The 17,442-nt window shown below is 40.9% G+C and overlaps 1 protein-coding gene across 2 annotated transcripts in view; it reads right to left on the bottom strand.

Moving 5' to 3' along the window:
* The window catches only part of tmem145 (transmembrane protein 145), a 36,918-nt gene extending 19,833 nt beyond the window's left edge, over positions 1–17,085 (bottom strand). The window contains exons 1-5 of one of the 2 annotated variants that reach the window (XM_054621997.1): positions 16,928–17,085; positions 5,241–5,315; positions 4,676–4,753; positions 2,332–2,418; positions 1,446–1,547 (exon numbers count right to left, since the gene is read on the bottom strand). In XM_054621997.1, the coding sequence (XP_054477972.1) occupies positions 1,446–1,547; positions 2,332–2,418; positions 4,676–4,753; positions 5,241–5,315; positions 16,928–17,038 (453 nt within the window). In that variant the 5' untranslated portion in view covers positions 17,039–17,085. The remainder of the gene's footprint in view (positions 1–1,445; positions 1,548–2,331; positions 2,419–4,675; positions 4,754–5,240; positions 5,316–16,927) is intronic. The other variant, XM_054621998.1, reaches the window with a different exon arrangement.
* Between the last annotated feature and the right edge of the window lie 357 nt (positions 17,086–17,442).

Genomic DNA, 17,442 nt, shown 5'->3' with positions numbered 1-17,442 from the left:
AGAAGGCGAGAGGCGAGGGGTGTAAATTGGCTGTTGGGACGCGGCGTGCACATGTCCCGGAGACGAGCTTTTAGACTTTAGTCCAACAGCATTAGGCGGCGCGTCTATCAGCAAACTCTGGCAAGACACTAAACCACACTCTGTGGGAAGCATCATATTCCTCTTCAACCGACAGCACGAATCAAAGCAACATCAAAAAAAATCCCTCACACACACTAAGGAACAGGAGCAAGACACTGATGCCGCCCAGACTGTGACACTGATAGGCAGGCAGGCGTACAGTGATACACACATTCAGCAGAAAATCGTACTTATTCGCCCGCTTTCACAAACATAAAAACACTGCAGACATAAAAAAACAACACACGCATCTATTCCTGGGATTCGTCCTTGACTGAAGCCCTCGGTGTAGGAGGCTGTATCATCACTGAGCAGAGCTATCATTATACCAGCTCATGGTTTCTTCACCAAGGCCCCCAGTCCAAACTCATAAACAACAAACAACACACCGCAGATAACTGTGCTCTTTTTCTCCCAGCGCACCATTAGCACTGCACTGAGCCCCATTATAAAATAACACAATGCTTAAAAGTCCCCGAAGCTAGCAAATCAATAGCAGTGGACTGCCTTGTAGGGAATGTTTTGCAAAGTTAAAGCAGGGAGTCAGCTACATTACTTTTGGTATCGGGTCTAATAGGTGTGCAACATACAACAGCATTTAGTGCCTAAGGGAGAATAATCTTTATAAGAGTATCTATCTATCTATCTATCTATCTATCTATCTATCTATCTATCTATCTATCTATCTATCTATCTATCTATCTATCTATCTATCTATCTATCTATCTATCTATCTATCTATCTATCTATCTATCTATCTCATTTGAATGTTATCAAAGGGTTAAATTTCCTTCCAGTTTTTGCCTGTTTAGATTACTTTATTTCAAGAATTAAAATGTGGCCCTGTGCAAAATGCTCAAATGGCAAAGCACATACTAGGACAGACTTTATGCTAAATCATAGTTGATTTAAAATTTATAGCAAGAGAGAGCACAAAGAAAGTAGCTGCAAAACATCCAGGGTTTCACAGAGCTTTTCCTCAGAGTATGCTTGGTATATTTTTGCCTGAGCTTTTACCATTTTAATATCTGATGCGGCTGCTTCAAGTTGCAAAACCTTAAAACTGTGATTTAAAATGTTTGAACAGCTCTTCATTGGGCATTTCAATAACACAATTCAATAAATGTTTGGATATCTGAGACCTCTATATTATTGTTATCAATAAGAATAAAGGCCTAATGTGATCGTTGATGGATAGATGATGCTGACGTTGATGATGATGACAGTAATGACGTTTTTTGATGAAGGTGGTCGGTCACCATGGCAACCACCTGGTGGGTCACCTGCCCCTGTAGAGAGGAATCGGTTCAGAGGTCGGTGCTTACCCCACACTTGCTGAGAGCGATGTACCACCATCTCTCCCTCACCGAGCGGAAACTTCGGCCGCCCACGCAGCTCAGAACCTCCTCATTCCCGTCTCCCTCCACCTGAGAGAGAGAGAGAGAGATAGATTGATAGAGGAAATGCATGAATCGGGGGGGGGTCTGCCCAGAGGATGTTGTTATCCAAAAAGGCAGCGCATTTTACCTCAGAGACGCACTGAATTATCACAGTAGAGCGGGAGCCTGATATATCAAGTTACAAAGGAATTTCACACCCCGATATAGCCTGAAATGTGACAACAAGATCCACTAACCGCCACAACAACAGAGTCACGATGGCAATCACATAAACGATCATGTTGTGTTGCTTATTGAAATAGAAACAAAAGGAATATATTATTTTAAAAATGTTTTAAAAAAAGGTGTTACAGGAGAAAAAAAATCTTTTGGACCATTTTTTGTTGACTGCGATGCAGCAAGACAGTAAATGGGTGATTCAGTAAAATGTTACAAAAACACATTACAGGCCATTAGCTTTCACTGCCTCTCTGTGTTTGTTTACCTCTTTTACATACCCTTTTTTGCATTACAAAGGAATACGCATTAGGACAGATGAAAATAAGTTCAACTGTGTGGTGATAAAATGGAATAATGTGGTACCCTCTAGAAAAACCATAGAGAGAGAGGTCAGAGGTCAACTTTGACATTATATTCAGTGTCTTTCTCATGGATAGGAGGCTGCTCAGTACAAGTGTGCGTATATATTTGTATATTTATTTATTTATGTGTGTGTGTGTGTGTGTGTGTGTGTGTGTGTGTGTGTGTGTGTGTGTGTGTGTGTGTGTGTGTGTGTGTGTGTGTGTGTGTGTGTGTGTGTGTGAACCCTTACCACACATCCTGACCATGTGTAGCGTGTTGTGAGGTTGATGACCTGGTTGTTCTCGGGCCTCAGCACTGCTTCCTTCTGGTAGCAGTTCTGACAGTAGACAACACAAAATCATAATATAGGAACAACGTTTAAAACATTCAAGATTTCCCTCACAAATTTCTTCTAAAATCTACTTAGCATTTAACGTCTATTTCTATTTCTACAAACTTGTTGCATGCTGCTTTGGGTTTAACATATACAGCCTCTGGTCTATAACTACGTTCAGCTGCATGCAAATCAAGTAAAAACAGAGCAGCATTGAAAAGCACAAGAGACCCAGAGATTTTCCCAGTCCAGAATATACAAGGTGTGTTTCATCAAAGCGTAATTGAAATTGTGGCAGCGTTGCCTTCTGGTCTACCTTAGCTGCTGTATGTGGAATTAAAATTGATATTTTTTTTGTCTCTCCTGTGGTATATTTTTCTCTGCCTGACAGCTGAATATCACCGCAAAATTATGAGTGTAGCATGAAGGTCGTACTATTTGATTCAACCAAAATCTGTCTGAGAGCTGAGAAATGTTGTTCTCTTTGTAGCTGTGCTGGAACTATCTCAACATACTGTCACATATGTGTGTCAAAATGTCAGCAAGAAAAAAAAAGTACACCAGCAAATGACTTCCTGGGCCCAGCAATGCAATGTATTTGCTAAATGTTATAATTTTTTTCCCAACAGTGCTAGCCCACTTTAGAAGAGATTTTTATATATAGTACACAAAATGCCTGATTACCCTAATAACAGTCTTTATTCAGAAGCTCCCTTTACTTTAATAACACAAGATACCATCAGATGCTGAGTGCTGATAAAATAACAGTGGGCTGGTTACACACAAGGCTTTAAAATGGGAGAGCAGCGGGTACTGACGTGTACTTACAATAAATGGTCGCATTATACATTATTCAGTGGTTGTGAAAGCAATTTAATGTCAATTTTATAGACTGTATTATGTTATATCTCATAGTACCAGCTGGCTCAGGCATATACAGGCGAATACAACACAGATTAAGGATTCATGCACGTTTTTCCTATACTCAAGGCCTATACATGAAGCCACTCTCTTTAAAAGCCAAAGATCTCAAACCTAAGGCTCAGAAAAAAAGAGTGTTAAATGTAGTCTGTATAGGATGTGCGTGGGAGAATAAGTTTGAGAATCCACAAAATGTAGGGATTACTCTAAATTCATACAGTGCAGTCTATTAAGTACGTGGAAAGAGATGCATTTTCCATTGTTTTGGCCCTGTAGTCAAGCTGATTGGATTTGAAATACAACAATGACTGTGAGGCTAAAGTGCTGACTTTTAGTTTTAAAGGGTAAACATCAACTCCCCTAATTTTAAACAGTGCAGTGGTGCAAAGACAGGGTTTTAAGTCCTAAAATGTTCACGTAGTGTGGATATAAATATCCTCAAATCGAGGTTGATAGTAAACGCTTAACCCTTTTTATCACCGTTTTATTTAAGATGGGCTGCACGGTGGTGTAGCGGTTAGCACTGTCGCCTCACAGTAAGAGGGGCCCGGGTTCAATTCCTGGGCCAGACAACCTTCTGTGTGGAGTTTGCATGTTCTCCCCGTGGCAGCGTGGGTTCTCTCTGGGTTCTCCGGCTTCCTCCCACAGTCCAAAGACATGCAGCTTAGGTGCATTGAAGATTCTAAATTGCCCGTAGGTGTGGATGTGAGTGTGAATGGTTGTTTGTCTCTATATGTCAGCCCTGCGACAGACTGGCGATCTGTCCAGGGTGAACCCTGCCTTCGCCCATTGACAGCTGAGATCGCACCCCTGCGACCCTTAACTGGATAAGCAGGTTACGGAAAATGGATGGATGGATGGATTTATTTAAGATTTAAGATGTGTTTGACTACTGGGCCAGAACAACAAAAAGGTGTCACTGTCCAAATACTTATTGACTTTACTAAAAAAGATATTGTTACAGGTTTCCAAACCAGAAAATAGACATCTATCTGTAAAAATTCTCGCAGCTATCATTTATTTTCTGTTGAGCAGCTTCAGTTCAGGCAGAAGTCTCTGGTGTCTCACTTTGTGTTCACAAATATGGATTGTAGCATCCTTGATCACTGCATGTATCATCAATATTATATCATTGGCTGTGAGTAAAAAGCCTTTCAAGAACTAAGAAAGACAGTTTTGTTTTATTCTGAGCAGCATGAGCAGCATGACCAGCATGTGATCCTTTAGTTCCTTTAGTTTTTGAAGTACAACAATGACAAATGAATTAATAAATAGAGCTGTATGTCTCTTTAACAATGGCTTGTCAAAAGAGATGATGCAGAGGATGTCTGTGTCTCACCTTTTCGTGCCTCTTGTACACAGCTGGCCATTGAGAACTGTCATCAAAGTACAGCAATATGTTCTGACAGCAGCGAGACTGCACAGAGGCGAGAGATGGAGGGAGAGAGCATAGATCAGAGAGGAGGCAGTGAGACGGTTTGAGATTTATACGACAAAAACTGTTTCCAAAGTCTGAAGGCTACAGTGTTAAAGAATTGCATGGGTAAAAGAAGACAGAGCGGAAGAACACAACAGGCGTGTCGAAAGATGGAGCGGGGGAGAGCAAAAAAAAGGAGGAGGAGAGGATAGAAAAAGAGGACAAGGCGGGTAAAGCAGGAACAGCCGGAGGAATAAAGGAGCAATGGCATCAGTTTGGATGAGGTAAGAGTAAGGAAAAAGAGAAAGAGAGGGAACTACATGCTAAAGTGGAGAAAGAAAGGATGAAGAAAGAAGAAAAGTAAAACTCTCATGTTGCAAGACAAAAAAGAATGTGGGAAAACTGATTGAAAATAAAAAATGTAAAATAAATGCATGATACAGACACAATAATGAAACACACACACAGCTACAGTAAGTCTTCCTACCTTTGGATAGCGGAACCGGAAGTCCAGTCGTCCAAAGTCAGTGAGAAAGCAGAAGCGAGTGAGAAAAACCCAGTCCTGGAGGCAAGAAACAGAACATAGAGGGGGAAAAGGTCAAACAGAGTTAACATGAACGAAGCAATGACGAAAACAAGGTTAAGAGTTTACAGCCACGCTAGCAGCTCTGTGCTCACATGGCTAACTCAAAAGTCCAGTGTTTCCATGGTAACAATCAGTGACCCCTGCTGACCAGTGGCACCAAAGAACAAAGAAAACATGACTCATAAATTGTCGATTGCCAACAATGTGGAGAAAGAAATGAGAATAAGGCTTGGGAGACACCATGGTAACTGGTTGGCAATAAAGATCTGGAAGGAGATGCCGGTTAGTAGAAGTATGAGACCTGCAGCCACAAAATCTCAACTGCAACAGGTCTAAACTGACTTAAGATTGTATGTTACTGGTATTTTTTTGGTCTTTATTAAACCCTTGGCTGAATTCTCAAAGTAAAATGTCCTTGTAACTTTTGAATACAAACATTTATCGATCGATTGAAGGGAACTGCTTGTTGTTCAGTCAGACATGTTTTTTAGTTTGAAAGAAGTCTTGATTTAGCCAGAATACATGGCAAAAGAGTCCCACATAAGATAGTCAAGAACTAACCAGTTTTGTGCAAAAGATTAATTGATACGTCTATCTGAAATCTGACTATTAGTTTGATCGAAGTCTTTCTTTGTCAAACCGGCCCCTGATGATTGCATTAGGGGATAAGTCAACAGACGACTAAAGTTAGTTCGACTCATCCTGAGAGGAACATGTCTGAACCAAATGTCATGGCAATCCATCCAACAGTTGTCGAGACATTTCACTCAAAGCCACAAATGTCATGCAGGCCCTGGAGGAGAAGTCGGGGGACTACCAAAGTCAGTAGCAGTTATTGTTTGAGGGCTATAAATGTCTCCGCAAACACTTTTGCCAATCCATCTTTTAGATGTAGAGATATTGCACGGGATAACTGAAAACTTTGACATACTTTTAGTGCAAAAAGTCAGGGATTCATTTTCTAAGCACAATATTTATCTGTACTAAAATTCCACATCAATCCATCCATACAGATTTTGAGATATTTCAGCCTACCTATTATCATTGCTATATGTATATATATATATGTTTTTTTTGTTTATTAATAGTTTTTATAGATTATTTAGTTAGCATGTCATTTTTGTAGCCTCCCAAAAAATGAAAAAGATGACGGAATATATATAGCAAATGGCACCAATGTTAGCTAAATGTTTAATAAAGTTTAATTTATGAACGCAGGCATATTTCCAGTGTGACACTCTGAACACTAACCTTTTTTACTCAACACATTGATGGAGGACCTGCTCCGTCTATGGGGCCCCCCACCTCAGGGGCCCCAGTGCAATTGCACAACCTGCACCATCTACACATACGCCCACGTAAATGACCGACCAAGCGTCACACATCACAGATACAGAAAAAAAGAGAAGTGGTGGGGAAGCATTAGATTAACTGTGAAGTAAGTAAGTGGCTTTAGTCGGATTCCTCAAAGGGTGCATAATGAGAAATGTCAGGTTTGGTTTGCACCTCTTCCAAAAAGGCTATGAAAGGGGGATAAGATCTTTTTGAAGTCATCCGACTTGTCCTTCAGATGTTAAGTCAGTACCGGACTGAGAAGGTCTCTGTTGTTTTTCAATTCTGGAGCATTACCTTCCTCACAGTTATGAGGCCATAGGCAATACGTCTGCTTTGAGGCTTGAGAGAAAATAAAAGTTGGGGAAGACATTAACTGGGCAATAAAGAGAAAGAAAGGAGAGGGGAGTTGAAACAAAAGGGGAGAGTTTCAGAAAAGTTAAATAAAAAAAAAGGTGGAGAAGGAGTAAAAAGGTTTAGGTATGAGAGAAAAAGAAAACACGAGATGAAAGAGCTGCTGCCAAGAGGGTAAACGTCTAGAGCAGGTAAACAGAGAGGGCATTAAAAACGGAGAGAGGTGGAGAAGAAAAAAAAAATGTATTCTTGATATTATTCAGCCACAAGCTTGGCAGCATGAGACCAGATAATAGTGCTGATGGCGTACTTCACTGAGCTTACATAAGGCACTGCAGCAGCATCGGCATGGCGGATCAGTCAGTGGTGGTATATATGTAGTATAGAATATATACAGCTGTTTATATTCTATACAGCTGTGGGTAGACACATTCTGTAGATATGGATCATTGTGCTGAACACAGCAATGACACTATATCACTTTTATGATGTACACACACACACTTTTCTTTATCTGGAGGACTGAGTCTCACAGAGGCAGACAAAATAAAATGAAGACTTTTTAACCAAAATGAGACATCAAAGCTTTAAGGAAAAAGTAATAGCTAGTCTTTCAAAATTAGTGCAACAAATGGGAGAGGTTTTATAAAGACAAACGACACTAAAGAGAGAAGGCTGAATTCTAATCTAAAATAGTACAGATTTGTGGTAAATGCCTTTTAATCAATAGGATGTCACATTATGTTAGCAAAGTGCTTGGTTAACAAAAGGATGGACAGCTTTAAGTCTCTACATTTTACAAACAGTGAATGACTTAATTAAAGGAGCAGTGTGTAGGATTTTGTGGAATCTAGTGGGGAATTTACATAATACAACCAACTGAATACCTCTCCGCTCACCCCTACCTGTCCAAGTGTGACGATGGCCTTCAGGTAACGTAAATACGCTAGAGACCCTTTGATATGGCCAGTGTTTGGTTTGTCCATTCGGGGCTACTGTAGAAACATTCAATTTCTGCAAGTAAATCCCCCTTAATCCTACACATGGCACCTTTTAGGTAACAAATGGATTGATGTTGACATATATCACAGTATTTAGGCTGTCACTACCGGGGCTCTGTATCATTTTTAGGTTATCAAAATTATGCAAATGCAATACATTTTACATTACATTACAGTCATTTAGCAGACGCTTTTATCCAAAGCGACTTACAGGAAGTGTATTCAACATAGGTATACATTAGTTTTGGTTCCAACACCAGTTTTATTTTTAATATTTTTATAATATGATATTTTCAACAAAATGTAAGATGACTCTGAATATGTTTTTCTGCAAAAACCCTTTTCAGTCAGCAACAATTTTGCTAACTTTGTATATATATTTTATATTTTGGACTGTTGGTCAAACAAAATAAGCAATATGTCAACTTGCAGGAAATATCATAGATTAAGTAAACAGGACTGAGAAGCTGATCAAGCATTCAATGCAATACTTGACTATTTTTTATGCTGCAGACACAATTCTATCTAAGTATTGATGTATCTTTTGTTTCAATAAAAGGTGCCAACATCTGAGTTTTGGTACAATTATCAAAACAAAATGTTTTCCTATAACCTAATCCACAAAAGTGCATTAGTGTTATCCTATCACCACCAGCAGCCATACAAAAACTCTTGTTCCAGCTTCACAAATGTAATAATTTGATGCTTTCTCTTGTCTTTAATTATAGTAAACTGAATGTCTTTGTGTTTTAGGCTGTTGCTTAGAAAAAAAATAGTTTTTTGGGGGCTTTTGGAAATGGTGATGGCCATTTTTCATTATTTTCTGATATTTTATAGGACAAACAATAAATAATGAATTAAAAAAGAACTACACTAGATTAACTGATAATGACAATTTTGGTTACAGGCCTATCCGGACTGGAATTCTATAGGTTATCTGGATATGATAAAAGTTTTGAATTTCACAGAACAGTCTGCTGAATTATTCTTCTGCAATGTTTAAGACGAGGAAAACATAATCGCACAGTATATAAATAACAAAGTCCAGGTGGTAAAGTCTCTTGTATCAGGAAATTATATTACATTGATTTATTTCCAAGCTCTACTTCAGGTTAAATTTATTTCCCCTTAAATCAATCTTTCTGCTCAAATGTTAAAAACAAGCACATCCAAAACAACTGCAGTCAAACACAATAATCGGTTGCACAGTTCAGCTTCTTCAGGGACTAGTGCACAGTTCTCCTCTTCTGTATTAAAACTGGCCTTAAGATTGGTTGTTGTGAACTCTCCATCTCTACCCAACCAGCAAAACTCCCCATGTACCATTATACTGTAATTACCTCTGGCCTGCGTTCTCCCTACATAAACCAGCACAGTAATTTTCTGTGCTGAGAAACAAAGTGCAACCAGAGCAGCGTAGCGTTGCCGGCCCTGCTGCCTCTATATATCACAGCAAACAAAACCGCAGCCATATTTCAGCCGCTGCCAGGCAGCTTCATCCCCCGGAGCCACTGGGTTATAATTCATGGCAAACTCCAAAAGTCACTGAGGCCTGAGACTCACTCCCCACCTCTGTGCGTTGTCCTGGGTGACGCTTAAGGCTGTGACCATGACAACCGGGGCAGCAGAGGGGAGCGCTGACCCACAGATGAATCCCTGGAGAGAGGAGAGAAGGGTGGTCTGGTTGTGATGGGCAGGACAATGAAAGACCCCCTTGTTGTACGCAACCACAGAATCACCCACAAACATCTGTCACACACTCTTACAGCATGCATACCTAGACCCATTCACACACACACACACACACACACACACACACACACACACACACACACACACACACACACACACACACACACACACACACACACACACACACACACACACACACACACACACACACACAGTGCCTACAGCATGCCTCCTCAGTTTGCAGCTGCCATAGAAACATCAAAAGGCCAAGCTGTTCATTCAAACACACACAAACACTTTCACTTAGTCACACTCCCGTACGCTCGTCCTTCAAATTTCCTACTCAAAAGCACAGCAGAAATATAACTCAGCTTCGACTGAACAAAAGGTGCTCAAAGCAGATAATTTGTTTCTTAACTAACTTCTTCCTTGCTATGTGAGCCAATCCCTTGAGCTTTACACACACACACACACACAACACACACACACACACACACACACACACACACACACACACACACACACACACACACACACACACACACACACACACACACACACACACACACACACACACACACACACACACACACACACACACACCTGAGATGACATCTGACTAATGATTGTTAATCCCAAGCATTCGGCATGGACCATTTCTCTGTACATTTTGTAAGAATTGAAAAGCTAATTAATGAAACGACAGGAAGTTAATCAGTGGGGATAGACATTAAACCAAATTTAACAAATTATTGAACTGATAAATCCTTAAGTAACCAAAGTTTATTCATGTAACAGTTTTTAATAAATGTTTATACAACACCAGAAGTACTAACGAATTAACCAGACATCAAGACCAACCACTAAACCAACAACTTTATCTTTAACTGGTTACACAGTACTGCGATTAAACAGGACTATCATTTCAAAACATGACATCCGTGAGATTATGGGACATTTTATTTCTAAGCCAATGGACATCAATAGGCTGCTTCAATGGTCTCCACACTTCAAGGCCGGCTTTCCAAGATTTGGAACCTGGCTGCAGGGGTTTTCTCCCTTTCAGTCATAAGAGCATTAGTGAGGTCATGCACAGATGTTGGCTGCGATAAATTCTGGCTCGCAGTCGGAGTTCCAGTTCCTCCCAAAGGTGTTTGATGGTGTTAAACTCAGGATTCTGTGCAGGCCAGTCATGTATTACCTCATCAAACTCAGAGAACCATTATTTTTATCCCTGGTTTCGTTGATGGAGGCAGTGTTAAGTTGAAACAGGAGAGTCTTACCTACACTGTTGAAAGAACATTGTCTGAAACATAAGTTCAACAATAGATCTACACTTGAGATGAAACGATTGGTTGATAAACAATAAGTTGATAAACAGCTAAATAATATACTATTTTGACTATTAATTCCTCTTTTTTGTAGCACATATTGATTGTATATATATATATATTGATTGGTATATATATATATAGGTAATAGACCTTAGGTCAGTGGAGTGTTTGGTTTAAATAAGAACTCCACCAATTTAGCATTAAGTCGTTTTAAAAAAAGAGAGATCTAATCCGATGCAGCAAGACCATAGATATCCTCTTTATTAATCCAGCAATTTGTTCTTTGCTGTCAAAACCTGGCGCCTCCGTTGCCCACAATGCAACTTGACCGTCAACAGTTTGGTCAAAGATTTTATTGTGTTATTCTAGTAGGGACTAATGTAGCCTCAGGCCTCAAGCAGAAATGAGGAACAGGCTACAGAAGAATCTTTTTCATTTTCAAACTTGTAGTCTTTTGCCCCAACCGAGGATGACTCAAGTCACAACCTTGAGGCAATTTATTAGATTTCACACAGCTCCACAAAGGGCTTTATACATATTTTTGTCACATATGAAGTAGCACTCCCTGAGACTTGTAAACAGACTTTGATGTGTAAAAATCATTGGACTGCTCCTTTAAAATGCAGACCGTTGAGTCTAACAAAGCCAAGACGGCATCAACAAGCCAGCATGCAGTTTAAATAGCAATTAGCATAATTCACCGCCAGGATCGAGCTATCCCACCGTCGTCAACAACTCAACCAAGCGGCTGCTAGTGAGTACAATATAGTGTGTGAGTGTGAGTGTGTGTGTGTGTGTGTGTGTGTGTGTGTGTGTGTGTGTGTGTGTGTGTGTGTGTGTGTGAGAGAGAGTCAGTGGAGAGCAGAACAGAAACCGAGCCGTGGAGAACAGCAGCAGCGGATGAGGTGTCTACCTTAATCCCCTTTTAGTCTTCTTTTTTCCCCATGGCCACTGCATTGTGATGCAGAATCACTCAGCCACCACCGCAAGTGTGTGCGTGCGTGCCTGCACATGTGCGTGAGTGTACACCCCATTAATCAAGTGCTATGCCTTGATGCAGTATCCGGTCAATTCAGCATCTCTCCGTCTCTCTCTCTCTCTCTTTTCTGTCTTTCTGCCCTCGTAGTTTCTGCACCTTCATCTCTGTAGCTTTCGGTCCTTTTCTCGTTCTCTCCAGATCCCTGTTTGCTTTCTAAGCCTCATTAACAATTAATTACCAATCAGCTAGTCAAGTCACCCCTGGACCGCTGGGCTTCTCAATGATTCATTAGTCAGGGTTACACAACGCTGCGACGCATAAACACACTCACGCACCAACACACACAAATACACTGGAGCTCTGTCGTTCTCTGTCTCTCTGGGTGTTTCACATGAGCTCACACAGACTCTGAAGACATGCAAACACACATACACATTAAAGCAAGCATATGGACCCATGGAAACACTCACATGCACCTAGGTACCTGGCTGTATCTAATCACATGTCCTCATTAAAAAGAGATGCAGGAAAACTGATTGAGACGGAAATTCTACACACGCAGGGTTCCCAAAACTTACTTCAGTGTCAACTTGAAGGATTTTTCAGTGACTTTCAAAGCCTTGTTTGCAAAAAGTTCAAGAATTAAGAACTGGCATATTTGAAGATAAGACATGGCATTAATTAAAATGAGACATCACACAGTAGGCCTCTTTTCTTCATGATCCTATTAAGTTCAGAAAATCCTGGTAAAATCCTTTATTTCAAAACAGCTGCTATCTGAACCCCACAGGATGTGATGTTGATTTTGGGATGGAGAAAGGCCCAGCGAGCTGAGGCAAGCTCATAATTATGGCCACTAGATTTTTTTTAATTAGAAAAAGAACTTTCAAGGGCATCTGTTCATTTTCATTCATTTTCAAAAGACAAAAGTTTAAAGACCTTTCTGGTCTAATCCACATATTTTCATTAACTGTTGAAACCAAAGGACCAAAGACATTTGAACCTTTCCACAGCCAATTTTTTTTACAGAATAAGTCTCTAAACCCTCAACCTCAATTCTGAAGAGAATAGCGAAACCTGGAGCTGAATGATTCATCATGTTCTATATTAAAGAGTCGTTTTTCTATTATGCAAGAACTACAACATAAGTTATTTACTCAAACGCATCCTAAAAAGCAGGAGAAACCAAGTTTCAGTATTGTCTGGGCAAATTTTTTATTAACGGTATACCTCACTGTGTGGAGGTGACTGGTGTCATTCTTTAATGTGTAAGGCAACATCAGGCACGACTTAAACATTACTTTCTTAACTTTGTAAGAAAATAAATACATAGATTGAGATGTTTGTTAAAAGTCCACTGGTCGCAAAAAGAAGTCTGATTGTATCGAAGTCTATGAGACAATGAGCCTACATTGTAATCATGAGTTTGTGGTCTCAATCGCAAGTTTTAAGTCCTCTTCAATACAGCATGGTGTTCATTTGGTAAATGATGGTCCAATTTTGACTAAAAGAGTTGATAAAGCAGGTTATGCTTTAGGGTGTGGCCACCTTGTGATTGACAGGTCGCTACCACGGCGTTGTCAGATCTGGGAGTTGTCGTCTTAAAAACTTTAACCCTTTCACAGTGTGTTTTCAGTTCATGAAAGTAAATCGTAACATTTTGGTCCCCTAAAAGTATCTTATTCAGCATTCTGTTGTACTTCTGGTTGCATAAAATCAAGACAGCCAAAAAACAAGACGGCGGCGGCTAAATTGCCTAACTAAAGGCTTCAAAACCATAGTCCACTAACCAGTGGGTGACATCACGGTGACCATGTCCACTTCCTAATATACAGTCTTTGACCCCCCCACCCCCCCTCATATCACCTACTGATTCTGTTCATAGAGAAACTACTAAGAATAGTGGTTATTATAACTATGCGTTATTTAATATCATATAGAAAACAATGACAATTCAAATTATTGGACAGAAAATTGGCATTGAGAACTGAGGTTTGACCCTCTTAACAGCAAGCGCATCTTGTAAAAATGTAACTGAGCAACACAAGTTCAACATCTCTATGGGAACAGGCTGCTGAAGGAGTGCAGGGTTTTCATTCCTTTCCCAGATTTTCCCAGCTGGATTAAAAACTCCAACCTTCCCCTGACCTTAAAACCACTACTGCCTCTCAAAGGGACATTTTATCAGAGCCTCCACACGCCATGAGACAGAGCTAATTCCAAACATCGACCAGCCCAAATAAAGCTGTTGACCAGTCTGCCGCACCGGTGCCTTGGGATGACTCTGCTTATGTTTCTCTATATTTCTCCAGCAGCTCCACAGTTTCCAATAGTTCATCTCTCCCAGTGTGGTAGATTACATTTGTCAGTTTGCAGCTCTGCAAAACAATCTTCCTTCAGCTCTGCAGACATTGACAAAACTACGGTGTTAAGTGTTTTTGTGTGAGTGCTTGAGTTCATTATGTGTGTTAATGTGTTTGTTTAAATCTGAGAGAAAAGGGATTTCTTTGGAGTTGAGTGGAGTTAGTGGGTGACCTTGGGGCAAGACTGCACGAGCAAGACTGATGATGTGTTAAACTCTAAACACACACACACACACACACACACACACACACACACACACACACACACACACACACACAACACACACACACACACACACACACACACACACAATATCAAAATGTCAAGGCAGGTGTTTCATGATGTCATTCATGCTCTGTTGTTTTGCTGAGGTTGTCAGGTTCAGAAGTACACGAGTAAGACGAGAAAACCGATTTTGAAAAGCAAGAAATAAAGCGCACGTCTCCATTTTTTAAACATTTATTGACTCTTAACTAATTACTTCATTTTAATTTTGTGAACAATGGAGTGAATTTAAAATAATCCCTTGTTAATGAGTCCCTCAACAGATAATCCATCAGCAGCTATTTTGTTATTCATCTTTTAAGCAAAAATGACAAAAAACCTTTGGCAATATATTTTTTGCCTTTTCATAGAAAATAAACCATCTTTGGATTTTTGAGTGACAATTGGACAGAAATTCAAAGAAATCATCTTTTGCTCTGAGAAATTGTGATATTTTTCTCTATTTTCTGATGTTTTATAGACCAAACAATTAATCAAGAAAATATTCAGACTACCACTGAGCAGCTCCACTGGAGCAGGTGCAGATTCAGCGCTTCGTTCAAGGGCATCGCATCAGCAGTGATGGACGGATGAGTGCCTCTTGTTCAATTCATCCATTCAGATCCCCGTCGTCATCCAAGGTCTTAAACTGGTGACTGAATTCTCGACTCGTTTTCTTTTGAATTTACTGTAGTCAAAGTTCAGGGACTGTGAGCAACACCACCAACAAGTCAGCATGCTAGAGTGAGAATTACAGCTTGTTGGCTCAAACTGCCTGCTGCCTGATCGATTCTGTTGTTTAGTTTTTAGGGGGGAGCCAAGTAAGGCGATATACAGGTAAAGTGATATGCTGGTGCTTGGTAGCGAAGCATTTCAACACCTTTTTTTTTGCTGCCAAGTCGCATTTTGGCAACACATGAAAATCTGTGGTACATGAAACACCTGAGTGGCTGGGGAACAATATTGATACCGTGTTTCAGTGGAGGGATTATTTTTGAAGATGCATGCTCTATTTTTACAACAGCACCTCCCATCACGAGCTGAAGAGTGAAACTAAATAGTCCCCCCCTGCTGTTGGTCGACTAACATCAACTACTGCTCATGCTCATGTTGGAGATTAAACAATTTGTTGACTAATCAGTAACTTAGTCGTTGCTGGTTCTAGCTTCATTTGCACCTTTTTTTTTATGGTTTGTATCATTGAAATCTGGATTATCAGGCTAAACAAAAATTGTCCACACCTCACCTTGGTCTCTGGGAAATTGTTTTGGTATCATGTCCATTATTTCTTATGTTTGTTAAACATTAATGTTCTTTACCCCTCGGTAAATTATCCATGCACAGCTGACCTCCCAAATAGAAAGCTCAACTGAGTCATCTGTTGATTCAAAGAGATACATACTTTGACCTCCACAGCACAGTTTGTGCAACAGGATTACCATAATGTTTTAAACAACCATGAATCATCTGAATTAAGGCGTATTAGCCAGTCTTTTTTTTTATTTTTTTATTAAGGCTATTAAGACTTTGTCTGCATAGTGACATGTCTTGTTGAACTCACAACAAAATGGTAACGTCACTGTGCTACTCATGCATGTCAAACTTGATCCACGAACTCGTGAGAATAAGAAGCAGAGATGTGGAACAGCAGGTGGTAGCCTCCTGAATCACAAACGGCCCGGAGCTACCGTGTCTGCTCAGTTACCACGTTTAACCCAGAGATCCAGTCAGAGCAGCGGTGGTGTCGATGCTGATCAGTCCTAAAAAACACAGACTATAAAAAAAAACAAAAAAAGACTGACCAGGCTGGACTGAACACCAATCCAGCGCCGCGCGCCAGCAGCCATATGACGCACACCTGTAACGGGTCCACTAACCATAAACAGAAACACCACTGCTCATCTACATTAATACAACCATGCACTGGTTGCACTGGAACAGTCTCGGATATGAGTGCTCACTCTACGGGTGGGATGCCGCTCACTGTGATGCCAAAGACCATCACAACGACTAAAACATACGCCACAAATGATACGCACGCAGATGGCGCGCACGATTGCAATAGCAGAATAAGGGGTTGAATGTGTTTTCGTGTTGTCGGCTGCGAACGGGCACGAAAATGTCCGAAGCAACTTGAACGGTGCATTGTCGGCATATAGAGGAACAAACAGTCCGCCACAGAAACAACACCTGTGCGCGTGGAGACGCAGTCCCGTCCCCGCTGCCTCTGTGGCGGTGTCATTGACGCACGGCGGCACCAGCGCTCACCTCTTTAGTGTTGACGATGCCTTTCACGTATTTCCCGACGACCGAATCCACGAAGAAGACGCTGGACAGCACAGCAAGGCACAGGAGTCTCTCCCCGACCCTCACCTCCATCTTTCTCTCTCTCTCTCTCTCTCTCTCTCTCTCTCTCTCTCGTCTGCTCTCCGGGCTCCCCGAAGCCTGTCTCTGAGCGGGAGCGCGCACGGAGGAACCAGCTAGAGCACAGCGCGTTCACGCTAGCCAGTTCAATGCATGTGGCCCCCCTGCAGCGGTGGAAGCTGGATGGTGGGATGGCTGGTGTGTGTGCGTGTGTGTGTGTGTGTGTGTGTGTGTGTGTGGCTGTTTGGGAGAAGGGGGTACAGAGTGCGCGCTCCCGGTTCCGCTCGTGCTTTGAGAATGCGACACGTCCACATATTATAAATGCTTTGGCTGATTTAAAAATTTAAAAAAAAATCATAATTTCATTAGAGGTCAGAGACCTGTGATGGAGCATCACTGAGACAGGTGAGCAGCACCAT

Source organism: Anoplopoma fimbria, chromosome 20 (genome assembly GCF_027596085.1).
Source record: "Anoplopoma fimbria isolate UVic2021 breed Golden Eagle Sablefish chromosome 20, Afim_UVic_2022, whole genome shotgun sequence".
NCBI lineage: Eukaryota > Metazoa > Chordata > Actinopteri > Perciformes > Anoplopomatidae > Anoplopoma > Anoplopoma fimbria.
Note: the sequence above shows the minus strand (reverse complement) of the source record. Positions and strands in the feature narration are given on the sequence as shown.